Here is a 16,915-nt window from a genome sequence, read left to right on the forward strand (position 1 = left end):
GAGATTGAAAAGGTTAAAAAAACTAAGAGGCCTAAAGGGGGAAAAGTTAAGGTTGAAAGGCTTAAGAAGGAAAGATTAAGAGACCTGGAGGGGAAAAGATTGAAATGTTTCAGAAGAAGAAAAGACTAAGAGACCCAGAGCGGGAAGGGACTGGAAGGCTGAGTTTGGGGGGGGGGGGGGTGAGGAACTACAATAACCAGGATGCAGCGCGGCGGCGGGCGGCGCAGGCGCGGTGAGCCGGCGCGGTGGCCGCCGGGATAGGGCCCTGCACTCGCCGCCATATTGGAATCGGTTCGGATCCTGTCAGAGACGCTGGGAGCGGAGCCCGAACCCGGAGCAAAGAGCGCGGCTCTCACAGCTTATCCCTGCTTCCATCGGCGGGGGTTTGGGGGGAGGGAGGGAGACAGAGAGAGAGAGAGAGAGAAAGAAGAAAAAATAAACAAACAAATAAAACCCCTCCGAACAATATAATCGGGGAGGAGAGGGAGCGTAAAAAACAGAGAGGGAGAGAGAGAGAGGGTGGGGAGGAAAGAAGAGCCAAACAGGAGAGGAGACGATTCTCTCTCTCTCCACACCCCCCACCTTCCTCTAGCCCCCCCCCCCCCCCCGGCCCTCCCTTCCCCCCCCAGCTCCCCCGGACAGCCTGCTCCTTCCCTGGGCCAGATCGAGCCACCACCACCATCATCATCATCATCATCCCTCCCCCCGGCCCACAGTCGCAATGAGCCCGGCCGACGCCAAACGGGCGAAGAGGAGGAAAAATAAGCGGGGCGGTGGCAAGACAGTGAGCCGTCAACAAAAAACCCTGACGCCCTCGTCCAGCAATGGGAGCAGCAGCGGCGGCGGCGGAGGAGGAGGAGGCGGCGGGACCAACGGCACCTTACACGGGGAGGTAAACCAGGGAGGCATGCAGCCTCTTACATTACATATAATTATATACATATATATATATATATATATGTGTGTGTATGTGTGAGTATATATATGTGTGTGTGTGTAAGGCCCAGAGGGAGAAAAATAACACACACACACACACACACACAGACAACAAAAATTAGCCGGTGTGTCAGAGAGGGACATGTAAAGGGCGTTGTAAATTCAGCCTTGGTCCTTAGGCCTTTGCTACCTGCAACTGTTAAACCCTGCAGCTCCCAACCTAAACCCCTCTACCATTTAAAATAATCAACTCTACGCCCCCCCCCCCCATACTTACTCCCAAAGAGGCGCATTATACCTCTATTTAATCCAAGCTTGAGTACATCTTTAACATAATTTCCCCCTTTCTTTTCTCGCACACAAAAAGTAGTCTGTCCTATATTTACATGGAGTATATTAAATGAATTTTCCACTCCCAAGTTTTTAAGAGGTGCGTCCGATCATCTCATGAATTTCATCTGGCTTTAATTTGTGCACTTTTATTATTTTTGAAGTTTACCTGCATATTTTTTACATGCCAGGAGGGTGGCATATCTGGATTTATGCACTTTCTATTATCTTAGCTGTATTTCAGGTGTGTTTATTTTTCTCTGTTAATGGTAGTGTATGCAGTACTGGATAGGGAATTACATTTTAGAAGAATATTTGACAAAACTGCAGTATACTCTCAGGAATTCTTATTATGGCGTTTCATTGCTGTTTTGGATGAAAAATAATTGTCAGATTTGGCGTTTCTGATTGCAAAAATCTTCCTTAAACTTTATACTCTGCAAAGAAATATTATACTAGGACAACTGGCAATAGACCCTCATCAATGGAATGGGTTGTAAAAATGTCTTTGTCAATCAAATTTACAAACTGATTCAAGTGTTCACTGTCTGGCAGTCAAACAAATTCATGTGTTTACTTTGAACTTGACCAGAGACCTGGCAGAAGGTAACCCTTTCTTATGGGAACTCTGGTTTCATACACAAAGTTGACTTCTGGTGTACAAGTTTGATCTTGAGGAAAGCTGTTGTTTGATTTTCCGGTTTGAAATAAGCAATCCAGTGTGCTGTGATCTTAGAAATAAAGAGAGACTGTTGGTGTTTAAAAATAAATTATTCAACTCTTTTGAAACTTTGTGCCCTACATCAGGTGCAAAAAAAACTGAGGTGCTTATTGGAGCAACAATTTGCATTTATTTAGCGCCTACAGCATAGGAAAATGGGCTCTAATAGACAAAGTTCACATTGAGTCCGTTGGGGGTTGGGGATGGTATTTGGAAGGGTGGCTAAAAGCTTGGTCAAAGGTATGTTTTGGTGAGGATCTTTAAGGAGAAGAGAGAAGCAGAGGTTTAAGGAGGGAATTTCAGAGCTTGGGGTGGTGGGATGGGAAGGGGGGTGGTGCGGTGATGGAATGCTGTCTTGGGATTTGAACAGAAGCGTAATTTAAAATCTAAGACTAGGAATCAATGTAGGTCAGCAAGCGCAGGGGTAATGGGTGAATAGAGTTTGGAGCTAGGATATGGGCTGCAGGATTTTGGATCAGCTCAAATTAATATGGAAGTTGCAAGGTTGGTCTGGAGAGCATTGGGATAGTCAAGTCTGATAGTAGCAAAGACAATCAAGGATTTCAGCAACAGATGGGCTGAGCAGAGACAGGTGATTGTGGAGGTGGAAGCAGGTGTCCTTTGAGATGGAGAAGTCTCGAGCTTCAGTTTAAGTATCACAAATTTACATATGGTAGTTCAGACATATAAATGTACTGCAGCTTAAGTCACAGTAGGATAGGTTATAAAACAACCAAAACAGAATTTGGTTTAATGACAATCTTTCATTTTTGACATGGTCCAAGGTCTTACCGGCATAAACATCTAAATACAACCGCGTCACTTTGCAAGTTATTTAGTACAAGTTCCCATCTGCCACAAGCAGTCTCCAATCGTTTGTGTGCAACAAATTCGAAATGACATTTCATGCTTTGACATAGAATGGCTTACTTAGCTATTTTGTTGAAATGTGTGCATTTATGTTTCACGTTTTATGTAACCCATTTCTTTTTCAAATTTGCTATTCAGATCCTCCATCATAATTTCACTCTTTGGACTCTGATAATTTCTGAAAAGTTAGATGAGCTTTGAAAACCTATCTTTTGTCATTAACTTCCTTTGTTAATTCTATTTAAACCTGTTGTTATGAATTTCCTAATCTTGGTCATTGAGACATTTGATTTGGAGAAATTTGGGTAATTAAGTATCTCTGCATATTGTGTATAAGTATATCAGTGCTGTACCAGATGTGATTTGAGCACACGGATGATTAGAAACTAGTGTGTGATGTAAAGCAACAAATGCTATCGTTTTAAAGACTTGCGTTCCTTCTGCAAGCCGGGTGAGCTCTTTGCAGGTGTACAATAAAATCAGAGATTTTAACATGTTGAGTGGGGGCAACATAAACCATGAAAGGTAACTTTCCATTTGCTTCTCATTGATTGAAGGATTGACACTTTTGATCAGGGATCAAGTCAATTACTGTACTCCTATATGTTACCATAAATTCTGTTGTGTAGGATGTGTTCCTTTTTGTGACTGGTTATATGCAATAACCATTTCATGTTGATGGTGCACAGTGTGGGTAATTGAAATTACTTTTGTTGACTGGTTATTTTAAGATTTAGATTCTGAGTCCAGGAATCTTCCAAAATTAGAAAAGAATCTTCAGAATAATTTATTCAAAACTCTAAAGCTGATTTTAAAGATTATTGTCAGTAAGTTTCATTTTCAAGAATGTGCACTGTCAATCTAAGTGTGTGCCTCATATTAATTTTTAGGTGACTCTGATGCTCAGCACTTTAATGTGTGCATTTGAAAGTTTAATTGGTAGAGTCAGCCATAATCTACTTCATGGGAGGAGCAGGCTCGAGGGGCCGAATGACTTACTCCTGTTATGTTGCGAAAGCTGACTTTTGGATGCGAATAACTGCAATTTTACAACACTGATTTGAGCATCAATGTCAACAGAAGCACTTAGATATTTTGAATTGGTAGTTCTATCGTTACTGATGGATTCTGTAGAGTTTTCTGAACAATGTAATTAGTTTGCTGGGAAAGGCAATTCAACAACAACAGCTTTTGCCCTCTGTTTGAATCGAATGTTTCAATTCTTGCCACAATTCAAATTTCCGATCACGCTAACAAAGTTAGTTCAACAGAAGAATCCAGTCCATTTACCATAAAATGCTGTGTACATCATTTGAAATAACTTAATTCCACCATTGCTGTACCATGCGAAGTTTTGGGTACTTCTGAATAGGGGCCATGGCAAAAGTGCAATTTAGATTCGCTAGAATAACACTAGAAAATTTAGAATTGAATTCACTGAAGCTGAGGAAATTGTGGAAGTGGTGGGGTGAAGCGTTAAATTATGAGGGGGGTTTGAGAAAAGAATGAAAGTTAGTTTTTACTGGTGTTTCAGTTGCAAAATGGCATAAAACCCCAAATTTAGTATGGAAACAAAGGGAAGGTTAGAAGAAATAAGAACATAAGATAAGCGTCAGGAGCAGGAGAACACAAGAACGTAAGAGGAGCAGGATCAGACTATACTCCTTAATATGATCATGGCCGACCTTTGGCTTCAAGTCCGCTTTCCCATCAGTTTCCTGTATTCATTGATTCCCTGAATAACCAAAAATCTGTCTATCTCATCCTTAAATATATTCCATGATGGAGCATCCACAATCCTCTGGGGCAGAGAATTCCAAAGATTCACAACCCTTTGAGTGAAGAAATTTCTTCTCATCTGAGTCCTAAATGATTGCCCTCTTATCCTGAGACAGTGCCCCCATGTTCTATATTCCCAGCCTGGGGAAACAACCTCTATGTCTACCCTTTCAAACCCCCTTCACCATTTTGTATGTTTCAGTGAGATCACCTCTCATTCTTCTTAACTCCAGAGAATATAGACCTAATTTACTCAGCCTCTCATAGGATAACTCTCTCATCCTGAGGATCAATATAAGTATGTTGTTCTTTAAACATGGAAACTGAAGCTGCTCAGAGTATTTCAAGTATGTTCTCACATTTGCAGCCAGACTTCTTTATTCTTGTATTCCAACCCTCCTGCAATAAAAGCCATTTGCCTTCAAGATTGTTTGCTGTACTTGCATAATTTCCTGTTCCTTGTAGGAGTACACCTAATTTCCTCAATCCTCCTCAACGAAGGTGGTGGCATGGTAGTATTGTCACTGGACTGGTGATCCAGAGACCGAGGGTAATACTCTGGAGACTCGTGTTCGAATCCCACCACGGCAGATGGTGGAATTTGAACTCAATAAAAGTCTGATGATGACCGTGAAACCATTGCCAATTGTTGTAAAAACCCACCTGGTTCACTAAGTTCCTTTAGGGAAGGAAATCTGCCGTCCTTACCTGGTCTGGCCTACATGTGACTCCAGATCCACAGCAATGTGGTTGACTCACAAAAAATGCCCTCTGAACAAGGGCACTTAGGGATGTTGGCCTAGCATGAACAAATAAAAAAACTCATACGGACTCGAAACGTTAATTCTGCCTTTCTCTCCATCGACCTGCTGAGTTTTTCCAGCTTTTTCTGTTTTTGTTAAAAAAAAATTACAAGTTTCACACTTTAAAAAAAAAAATATTGTTCTTAAGATGAAAATGAATCACCTTCCACTTCCCCACATTATATTCTATTTTCTACCTTGTTACCCACTCACTTAACTTGTTTATATCCTTTTGCCGCCTCTTCGTGTCCTCCTCACAGCTTGCATTCCCACCTAGCTTTGTATTGTCAGCAAACTTTGATATATTACTCTCTCTTTGTATAAGTCATTAAGCCATTAATATAGATTGCATATAGCTGAGACCCCAGCGCTGATCCTTGTGGCACTCCACTGGTTACAGCTTGTCAAACTGAAAATGCCCTGTTTATCCCTACTCTGCTTCCTGTTCAGGAGTAGGCCATATGGCCCATCAACCTTGTGCTGCTGTTCACTAAGTTCATGGCTGATGATCTACCTCAACGTCACTTTCCTGCACTATCCCCAGATCCATTGATTCCCTGAGTGCCCAAAACCCTATTGATCTCAGTATTGAAAATACTCAACGAGCATCCTCAGCCCTCTGCAGTAGAGAACTCCAAAGATTCGCCAGCCTCAGAGTGAAGAAATCATTCCTTGTTAAAACAGTTTCCACATTTCTAAAGTACCCAATTGGCTGTTAAGTTCTTTGGGACGACCTGAGGTGAAAGGCACGAGATAAATGCAAGCTATTCTTTCCAACCCCTTACCCTAAGCCTATGACCACTAGTTCTAGACTTTCCAACCAGGAGAAATGTGTCCATGCTAAGAATTATTGGGATATAGCATTACAAGTGGTTAATGAAGCTGAATCGCTTACATTGAAGAGTGAGAGAGATAAATAATTGAAGCATATCAAAGGGGAAGTACAGAGAAACAGGATTAGAATTGAAGACTACAGTGATGAGTCAACATTGGAACTGGTACCGTGGGTCAAATGACCTGCACTGGCATTTCTGTTCACTTGGATGCAGTTCTGCAAATCTCACTGCCAGGGCATGCAATTGTGAAATGGCACTGCTCTTGTTTCTTGGAGAACAATAATGTGGTATTCCTTATAAAAATGAATTGAACTCATTTAACGCATGCACTTTTGTTACCTGGAATTGGCCCTTAATTAAATATGAAAGAAATAATTATATATTGTGGTTTAGATTTAGTCATTGATTCTGATTAGGGACAATATTCACATCTGAGCTTATGGCACATTCTACTGCTGGGTACTTCAGAAGATATTGAGTTGATGTTATTTTGTGAAATTCTTTGTTTCAGCTTAACTGGAGGGTAGTATTTTGGGGAAAGTAAAATTGGCCAAGGTGTGGGACAGTAATGAGAGTGAATTCTCATGGCCTATTCCTGTCCCTAAGTCCTATGTTCCTTTGTAATTTGTGTGTTTGTATCAGGGGGGTAGATGGAAAAGTAGAGGCCACAGTTAGATCATCTGTGATCTTATCAAATGGTGGAGCGGCCCCGAGGGGCTGAAAGGCCTAATCCTCTTAATTTGCATGTTTATATGAAAATAAGTTTCGTTTCACAGGATAAAAATGAAAAATCATTGTGCCCTGCAACAGATTCCATATGCAAGCCCTATAACATTAACTTAATATTGGATTTCAGTTACATTTGTAGATTAACAAATGTTCTGAATAGCTAAGTTGGGGATTTGATCAGTGAGAAATGTGCAACCTGAATCCTGCAGCACAGCCAACTTTATTGCTCCTTCACCATACCCTGCTCGCACTTTTAGAGCTGCCATGTATTTTTCATTTCTTCATTCTATATAAGAACATAACAGATGGACTGCAATGGTTCAAGGAGGTGACTCACCATCACCTTCTTGAGGGCAATTAAGGCCGTGCATTAAATGCTGGCCTAGCCAGCGATGCTCACGTCCCATGAAAGAATAAAAATAACAGGGGTAGATCATTTGGCCCCTCAAACCTGCTCTGCCAGTCAATAAGATCACAGCTGATCTGATTGTGGCCTTACCTTCACTTCCTGCTTGACTCCCTTGCTGTTCAAAGATCTGTCTAACACAGCCTTGAATATATTCAATGACCCAGCACCTACTGCTTCCTGGGGGAGAGAATTCCAAAGATTGGCGACTTTCTGAGAGATGACATTCCATCTCATCTTCACCTTAAATGAGGGCCTCCTTATTTTAAAACTTTGTCCTCTAGTTCCAGATTTCCCCACGAGAGGGCACACCCTCTCAGCATCTACCCCCGTCAAGCCCCCTCAGAATCTTATGTTTCAATAAGATCACCTCTCATTCTTTTAAACTCCAATGGATACAGGCCCAACCCGTTCAACATTTCCTCATAAGACAGCCCCTTCGTCCCAGGGATCAGCCTGCTGACTCTTCTCTGAAATGCCTCCAATGCTAGTAATTCCTTCTCCAGGGATATGGGCGTTGCATTAACATCCCTAATCGCCCTTGTGAAGTAGGTGGTGCGCTGCCGTCATGAACTAGCCTGTGTGGTGAAGGCGCTCCCTCAGTGCGAGCGTGCAATTGTGTGTCTTGTTGGGCAGTAACAGAGGGCAGGAAAGAGTCTACCACATTGCTGTGGCCTGAAAACAAATATAGACCAGACCAAGGAAAGAGGGCAGGTTGCCTTTCCAAAAGGACATCAGTGAGGATTTTAATGGTAGCCCGGTAGTTTCAATGTTAACATGGTCTCTCTTACAGGTACATAAAGGGAAGTTGTGTTTTAGGTTGTAGGATTGAACAAAATGGAGAAACTGGAAGGGAGAAATCATTGCATTCCATTCATTCATGGTCTCAAATTTTTAAAATCAAAATTCAAACTGTACTGTCTCTTGCATTTCTCAACTGCTTTTAATAAAATATACTTGTCCTTGATTTTCCCCTCTAATTCCTCCTGCTGTGGCTGTGCTAGACCATGTAGCCTTACTCAGCTGAGACTGTGCGTGTGGTCTAAGCTCTGATCTCACTCTGACTGCTGTCAGTGTTAATCCTTTGACAGGAAGCTCAGCTCATCTGCTGAAACTCTCATCCAAGCTATTGTTTCTTCTAGGCTTGATTATTCCAATGCTCTCCTGGCTGGTTTCACCTTGTACGCTCGAGCTCATTGAAAGCTCTGCTGCATGTGTCCTGACTTGCACCAGGTCTGCTTCAACTATCACCCCTGTGCTCAGTGATCTTCATTGACTTCAGTCTGACAATGCCTCAGTTTTAAAATTTTCATCCTTATTTTCAAATCCCTTCATGGCCTCGCCCTCTCTATCTCTGTAACCTCCTCCAGCTTTATAGCCCTCTGCAATTCTCCGATTTTGGTCTCTTGAGCATCCTGAATTTTCATAGCTTGAGGCACGGATGACAATGGTGAAGCATTCTACACCCTAACCTTTGGAATTCCACTCCCAAAACACACACCTTTTAAAAAAAAACTTCTATAAACTTACTCTGAGCTATGGGTCACCTTTTGTAATGTGGCTTGGTGAAAAATTTGTTGACTTTCTGGGGATGTTTTACTATGTTAAAACTGCTGTACATATGTGAGCTCTTGGGGCCTGTTTTCTATTTTGGGGTGCTTTAGCTGCTTCATGGCATAACACCTTGAGAGGAATGTCCGGTAAGAGCAGCGATTGTCCTTGCTCGTGGAAAGTTGTCATGTTCCCTGCTTATGGAGCTGTGGTAGAGGCAGCAATTTTTAAAATTGATTCCTTCATGGGGCGTGGGTGTCGCTTGCAAGGCTAGCATTTGTTGCCCATCCCGAATTGTCCTTGATAAGGTTGTTGTGAGCTGCCTTCTTGAACTGCTGCATCCCATGTGGTGTAGGAACATCCACAGAGCTGTTAGGGAGGGTGTTCCAGGATTTTTACACAGCGACATTGAAGGAACAGTGAAATAGTTCTAAATTAGGATGTGTGGCTTCGAGGGGAACTTGCAGGTGGTGGTGTTCCCATGTGTCTGCTTTCCCTATTAGGTGGCAGAGGTTGCAGGTTTGGATAGTGCTTTTGAAGGAGCCTTGGTGAGTTATTGCAGTGCACCTTGTAGATGGTACACATTGCTGCCACTGTGCGTTGGAGGTGAAGGGAGTAAATGTTTAAGGTGGGTAGGCTACCAATCAAGCGGGTTGCTTTGCTCTGGCCAGTGTCGAGCCTCTTGAGTGTTGTTGAAGCTGCGTTCATCCAGCCAAGTGGAGAGTATTCCATCATGCTCCTGACTTGTGGACAGGCTTTGGGGAGTCAGGAGGTGAGTTACTCGTTGCACGCTTTCTAGCCTCTGACCTGCTCTTGCAGCCACAGTATTTATATGGCTAGTCCAGTTCAGATTCTGGTCAATGATAAGCCCCCCCAGGATGTTGATAGTGGGGGATTCAGTGATGGTAATGCTGTTGAATGTCATGGGAAGATGGTTAGATTTTGCCTTGTTGGAGATGTTCATTGCCTGGCACTTGTTACTCGCCACTTGTCAGCCCAAGCCTGGATATTGTCCAGGTCTTGCTGCATTTGGACATGGACGTTGATGAAACAGCTGAAGATGACTGGGCCTAGGACACTACCCTGGAGAGCTCCTACAGTGATGTCCTGGGATTGAGACGATTGACCTCCGACAACTACAACCATCTTCCCCTTTGTGCTAGTAGTAACTCCAACCAGTGGATTCCTACTGACTCCACCTTTGCTAGGGTTCCTTGATCTCACACTCAGTTAACTGCGGCCTTGATGTCAAGGGCAGTCACAATCACCTCATCTCTTTAGCTCGGCTCCTTTGTCCATATTTGGACCAAGGCTGCAATGAGGTCAGGAGCCGAGTGGCCCTGATGGAACTCAAACCGAGTCTCAGTGAGCAGGTTACCTCTAAGTAAGTGCCGCTTGATAGCACTGCTTCCATCACTTTGCTAATGATCAAGAGTAGACAGATGGGGTGGCAGTTGACCGGGTCGGATTTGTCCTACTTTTATTGAACTGAGTGGAAATCAACCTGCAACATACTTTCATACCAAGGAACTAATGTGGAGATTGGTACCACTACTACTTGCATATGATGAGAAAAGCTTATAATGGGATAGTTTGACTATCCATTCAATGGCCTCCTGAGATGCTAAATTGAAAAATTAGGTGCTTCCTTCATGAGATGTTTTTCATGGTCTGAGAATCATGACTAGAATTGTTAGTATTGGTCTCGCAAGCATTTTGAATTTGAAGTAAAGTTGGGTCATGAATGATTGGTTCCATTGAAGACTTAAATACTACCCCTGCCTGGACTTACTTAATCTAATTTTTAGCCTGGGAATCAAATACTTACCATTCCTCTGTATTCATTTTCTTAAATGAAGTGTAGTTGAATAATACATTTCCACCCCATGCCTCTCCAAATCAGCCATGTTTTTCTGAACTGCAATCCGAGACTGCAGTCTTCTTTGGCTGTTCTGCGGGACCAAGGATGACTTGCTTGCACTCCAATTCAGTGGCTTCTGTGATGGCTGATAAGTCTGATGGAAGATCTACAGGCTCTGTCACATGAAGGACAGGTAGTGCTTTAATGGTCAGATGGATGAGTTGATTGATGGTTTATGCGTTCTCTCTCCGATGCCTTGACTTCACCTCTGCATGTTCTAGACGTATTCTTTCGGTGTACTCTGTGCCTTCCCAAATGAACCTTCTCCATTTTGGTCGGTCACAAGCCAGGGGCTCCCATAAATCAACGGGGATGTTTTGAGGACATCCCTAAAGCGTTTCTGCTGTCCCGGGAGTTTTCTGCTGCAACTGAGTTCTGAATAGAGTAGTGGCTTCAAGAGTCTGGTGCCTGGCAAACGAACAACATGTTCTGCCCAGCGGAGCTGGTTTTGAGTAATCAGTGTCTCAATGGTGGGCAAGTTGGCTTGGGAGGGGAGGCTGTGGTTGGACCGCCTTTCTTGCCATCGGATTTGGAGGATCTTGCGAAGGCACCGCTAGTGATACTTCTCCAGTGCTTTGAGCTGTCTGCTATAGGCTGTCCAAGTCTCTGAAGCATACAGGTATGTGGGACTGCATTGCAGATTGAAGAACACTGTATTCAGAAATACTGGAACACAAAACATTACTGTGTGAACTGACTTTTGAATGAACTGAATTGACAAGTAATTTCGTGGCTCCATTTGTATTTTACGGGCAGTGTGACAGTGGGTTTGAAATAGCTATGAAATTTGAGTTTGATAGAGATTATGATAGGTTTGGATAAAGTAGACCAGGGTTCCCAAACTGTGGGTCACGACCCCCAATGGGGTCACAGGAAGAAATTTTGGGTTTGAGCGCTCTGAGGCAGCACTGACGGCCGTGGAGCTCGGACTGAGTTTTGACAGCTGGAAGGCCCCTTTCAATGTTTGGGTTTTTTTTTCTGTCGGTATGTGTGGATTAATTGTCTGTTCTCTAAAGCCCAATTGCTGCTACAACCACAGCCTGTAAAAAGGTGGATCTTCAATTTTTCTCAAGGCAAACCCCCCACCACCAACAAGACACAGATTTAAGGTTTTGGGCAAGGGGGATGTGAGGAGGAAGCTTTTTTACACTGAGTAGTAATAACCTGGAATTTGCTGCCTATAAAGTGGTAAAACAGATGATCAATGATGTCCAAACAAAATTGGAGAGACACTTGAGGGAAATAAATTTGCAGCGCTTTTGGGATAGAGTGGAGAAATGGGGCGGATTGGATTGCTGTACAGAGAGCATGGACCGAATGTCCTCCTCTGTCGTAATGGTTCTGACTTGTAGCTATCTGACAGCCTGAGAGGCAAGTTTTACTGATGGATTGACCCAGAGGAAGGAGAAATAAAGAAATAAATCTACGATGCAGACAATCTGGTTGTCCTGGTACATGAATCACAATAGGTTAGTATGCAGGTACAGCAAGCGATTAGGAAGACAAATGGAATGTTGTTGTCTATTGCAAGGGGAATGGTATATAAAAGTAGGGAAGTTTTGCTGCAGTTGTCCAGGGCATTGGTGAGATCACATCTAGAGTACTGTGCATAGTTTTGGTCTCCTTATTTAAGAAAGGACACAATTGCACTAGAAGCAATTCAGAGAAGGTTTACTTGACTGATTCCTGGGAAGGAGGGGTTATCTTATGAGGAAAGAAAGGTTGGACTGGTTGAGCCTGTATCCATTGGAGTTTAGAAGATTGAGGGGTGATCTTATTGAAACATATAAGATGCTGAGGGGATTTGACTGGGAGGATGCTGAAAGGGTTTTTCCACCTGTGGCAGAGACTAGAACTAGGAGGCACAGTTTATTAATAATGGGCCTCCCTTTTAAGACGGAGATGAGGAGAAATGTTTTTCTGAGGGTCATTAGTCTGTGGAATTCTCTTCGCCAGAGAGTGGTGGAGGTTGGGGCATTGAATATTTTTAAGGCTAAGTTAGATAACCTCTGACTCCCTCGTTAGTCAAGAATTTATCAGGGCTAGGCAAGAAAGTGGAATTGAGGCCACAATCAGATCAGCCATGTTCTTATTGAATGGCGGAGTAGGCTCGAGGGACCGAATGACCTGCTCCTCCTAATTCACATGTTCGTATGTATGTAAAGTGATTGGGAAGTAATAGGTTTGGCCCTCCTCACACTGCTCAGTTGTTGTTCTGGGCACTTTGACTCGAGAGAAGTAGTGATGTTTGCTGGCAAGATGAGCTGGAGATGATGGAAAATTAGCTATTTTATTTAAATTATTGGGAAGCAGGGATATTGGTGCAGGTGGGATTAGCGTACTGTATTTCATAGATCTGGATTTGAAAGTGGCCTCAACTGATCGGCCATGCTTTCATCTCTGGCTATAAGGATCCTAAATGAAATAAATATCTGAAGTCTCAACCTGATGAGGACCGTGTTAGCTGTGATTCAGTAGATAGCATTCTTACCTTTGAGTTAAATGGTTGTTGGTTCAAGTCCCACTCCAGAGACATGAGAACAGAAATGTACGCTGATATTTCTGTGAAGTACTGAAGGAGCACTGCACCAGCTGAAGTGAAGTCTTCTGGCTAAGATAGTAAACTGATATTTTCCTCCTCCAGGTGGCTGTAGAAGATCCCAAGGTATTATTTTAAAGAAGATAAGGGGAGTTATCCTAGTCAATATTTATACCTCCAGCAAGATCACTGCAAAGGCTTGACAACATCCTGGCAATGGTACTGAAAACTTGTGCTTTAGAACTACTCGCACCCCTAGCCAAGTTGTTTCAGTACAGTTACAACACTGGCGTCTAGCTGGCAACTTGGGAAATTGCCCAAGTATGTTCCATGCATAAAGCAGGACAAATCAAATTCAGCCAGTTACCATCCCATCAGCCTCCTCTCGACCATCAATAAAGTGATCAAAGATCATCGACAGTGCTATTGAGTGGCACTTACTCAGCAATGACCTGCTCATTCCTTGTTTGGATTCTGCCGGGGCTAATCAGCTTCTGACCTCATTATAACCATGGTCCAAACATGGACAAAAAAGTTGAACTCGAGGTAAGGTGAGAATGGCTGCCTTTGACATTAAGGCGCCACTTGACTGTGTGTGGTAACAAAATTGAAGTCAGTAGGAATCGGCTGGGTTGTGGTTCTTGGAGGCCAATCATCTCATTCCCAGGACATCACTGCAGGAATTCCTCGGTAGTGTCCACTTGCCTGGATGAGTGCAGTTCCAAGAACACTTGGGAAGCTTGACACCATCCAGGGTTAGACAGTCTGCTTGATTGACGTCCCATCCACCTACTTAACATTCACTCCCTCCGCCACGGTCATACAGTGGAGGCGCTGTGTACCATATTCAAGATGTAACTCACCAAGGTTTCTTCGACAGCAACTTACAAATTTACAATCTCTACCACTCAGAAGGACAAGGACAGCAGACGCATTGGGATAGCACAGCCTGCAAGTTCCCCTCCAAGCCAAACACCATCCTGATTGAAACTATCTTTGCTCCTTCACTGTCACTGGGTCAAAATCCTGTAACTCCCTTCCTAACAGCACTGAGTGTACCTGCACAGTTGAACTGCAGAGATTCAAGAAGATGGCTCACCACTACCTTCTTATGGATTTAGGGATGGGCAACAAGTGCTGGCCTTGCCAGCAATGCCCACATCCCATGAAAGAATTAAAAATAAATTAAAGCAGATAACTAGATAATCTCATTGCTGTTTGTTTCCCCTTGCTGTGTGCAAATTGGCTGCCATATTTCCTACATGACTGCAGGAGTTCTTTGGCTGTAAAATGCTTTGAGGCCTTTGAAGTAGTGGAATGCACCACAGAAATACAGATCTTTATTTCCCATTCCCATGATACAAAACTCCCATGAATCTGATGCCACTCTGTGTCCGCAAAGATGGCTAGCTATATATAGTTATATAGTTTGGAAAGCTCTGTTGATGTTGTGGCTGTGGCAAGAGAGCTTTAGCCTGCATCTAACTTGTATTTAAGGTTACATCTGTGCATTTGATCATATCACTCACTGGGGCTGGACTTGGACCTTTCTATTCTGTACCACTCAATATCACACACAAGTGTATTTACCCATCATGAAAGCTCAAATGTTTTGTTGCAATGGTTATGCTTTTCCTAATGACAACTTTTGAATGGATCATTGCAGGATGAGGTTTAGCAAAGTAAAACAACTGAATCTATGTCTGTACTATATTTGGTGTCTTGATACATTTTTATCAACAATCTGCTTCATCCTGACACAGTAAAACAATATATAATGTGTGCATGTAGATTGCAGGGATTTAGCAGTGGTCTGAATGTAATGAGTTATTTATGAATTGACAGAATGGGCCGATCAGGGTATTGGAGCTAATGTGCATGTGGACTTTCAAAAGTTTTTGACAAAGTGCTGTAATAGTAAAATTGAAGCCCATGGGATTAAAGGGGAAGCGGCTGCATGAATACAAATTTGGTAAATGGTACAAAGCAGTGTGTAGTGGAATAGGCTGCTTTTCAGACTGGTAGGAAGTGAGCAGTAGTGTCCCCCAGTATTGGGGCCACTGCTCCTTTTGGTGTATATTAATAACCTGGACTTGGGTACTTGGCATAATGTCAAAGTTTGCAGATGACAAGAAACTTGGGCATGTAATAAGCAGTGAGGAGAATAATAACACTTTCAGTAGGGTATAGTTAGACTGCTAAAATAGAATGAGGAGAGGTAATTAAGCAAAATGGTACTATTTTAAAGGGGGTGCAGGAGCAAAGAGAATCTAGGGTGCATGTACTCTTTTGAAGGACAAGTTGAGAAGGCTATCAAAAAGGCATGAGGAATCCTTGGCTTTATAAATAGAGGCATAGAGCACAAAAGCAAGCTAGTTATATCAAACCTTTATAAAACACTGGTTAGGCCACATGGAGTATTTTGTCTAATGTTGGTCACCATAGTTTAGGAAACACGCTAAGGCCTTAGAGAGGGTGCAGAAGAGATTTAGTAGAATGGTACGAGGGTTCTGGGACTTCAGTTATGTGGAGTGATTCGAGAACGTGTTCATAATCATGAAGGGTTTTAATAGAATAAAGGAGAAACTGTTCCACTGGCAGAAGGGTTGGTAAGCAGAGGACAGGGATTTAAGGTAATTAGCAAAAGAACCAGAAGTGATGCAAGGAAAAAATGTTTATGCAGCACATTATGATCTGAAATGTCCGCCTGCAGCATTTGTAGGAACTGATTCAATAGTAATTTTTTTCAAAAGGGAATTGAATTAAAACTTGAGGGGGAAAATTTTGCAGGAAATAGAAGGGGATTGGGCCTAATTGGATAGCCCTTGGAAAAAGCAAGTTAGGTCAAATTATCTCATTGTGTTGTATGATTCTTACCTCATTTACAATGTTTTTATATACCCATGTTAAAAGTGCTAAATTGAAACAATTTAGCGTGATGCTCATCTATTCCATTTTTACACTCTGTGCCATTAACTATCATCACTGGCAGTAGATAAGTTTGCAGGTGAATGCCTACTTGGCTTTCAATACCTGTGCAAAACTGCTGATGCTATGTCCTGTTCTGCTGCTGCACTATTTCCCAAATAACCGCGATAACTACAAAACTTAGTCACTCAGCACCACGCAGTGTTTATAGGCCAATGAAAGATTTGGTAAAAATTATTTGATGGACGCAGTGGTAACTGTGACATTAAATCTACCTTCAACTGGAAGACCCTATGCAATGAGTCATAAACAAGAATGGATAATCACATGTTTGGAACATTGGTAGTTTGAAGTGTTACAACTGAGTGTGCTGCAACAGAAAAGAAAGTACTCAGAACGGATGTTGAAATACTTCCTTTAGGTTTATCCTGGAACCTGTGTAAAATTAAAAGGCTGTTAGCTAATCGAGTTGGATTTTGGAGTAGGGAGATGTCGTCTTCTGTAAAACTATCCTTAGCTAACACTCCATCTTAGGCATTTTCCATATGAAAATTGTTCCCAAGCTT

At 42.6% G+C, this 16,915-nt stretch overlaps 1 protein-coding gene across 2 annotated transcripts in view; it reads left to right on the forward strand.

Moving 5' to 3' along the window:
* Positions 1–499: 499 nt before the first annotated feature.
* The window catches only part of fam193a (family with sequence similarity 193 member A), a 241,983-nt gene continuing 225,567 nt past the window's right edge, over positions 500–16,915 (forward strand). For both annotated transcript variants that reach the window (XM_078560819.1, XM_078560827.1), the window contains exon 1: positions 500–892. In XM_078560819.1, coding sequence (XP_078416945.1) covers positions 722–892 — 171 coding nt within the window. In that variant the 5' untranslated portion in view covers positions 500–721. The remainder of the gene's footprint in view (positions 893–16,915) is intronic.

The sequence above is a fragment of the Cetorhinus maximus genome, chromosome 2 (genome assembly GCF_964194155.1).
Source record: "Cetorhinus maximus chromosome 2, sCetMax3.hap1.1, whole genome shotgun sequence".
NCBI lineage: Eukaryota > Metazoa > Chordata > Chondrichthyes > Lamniformes > Cetorhinidae > Cetorhinus > Cetorhinus maximus.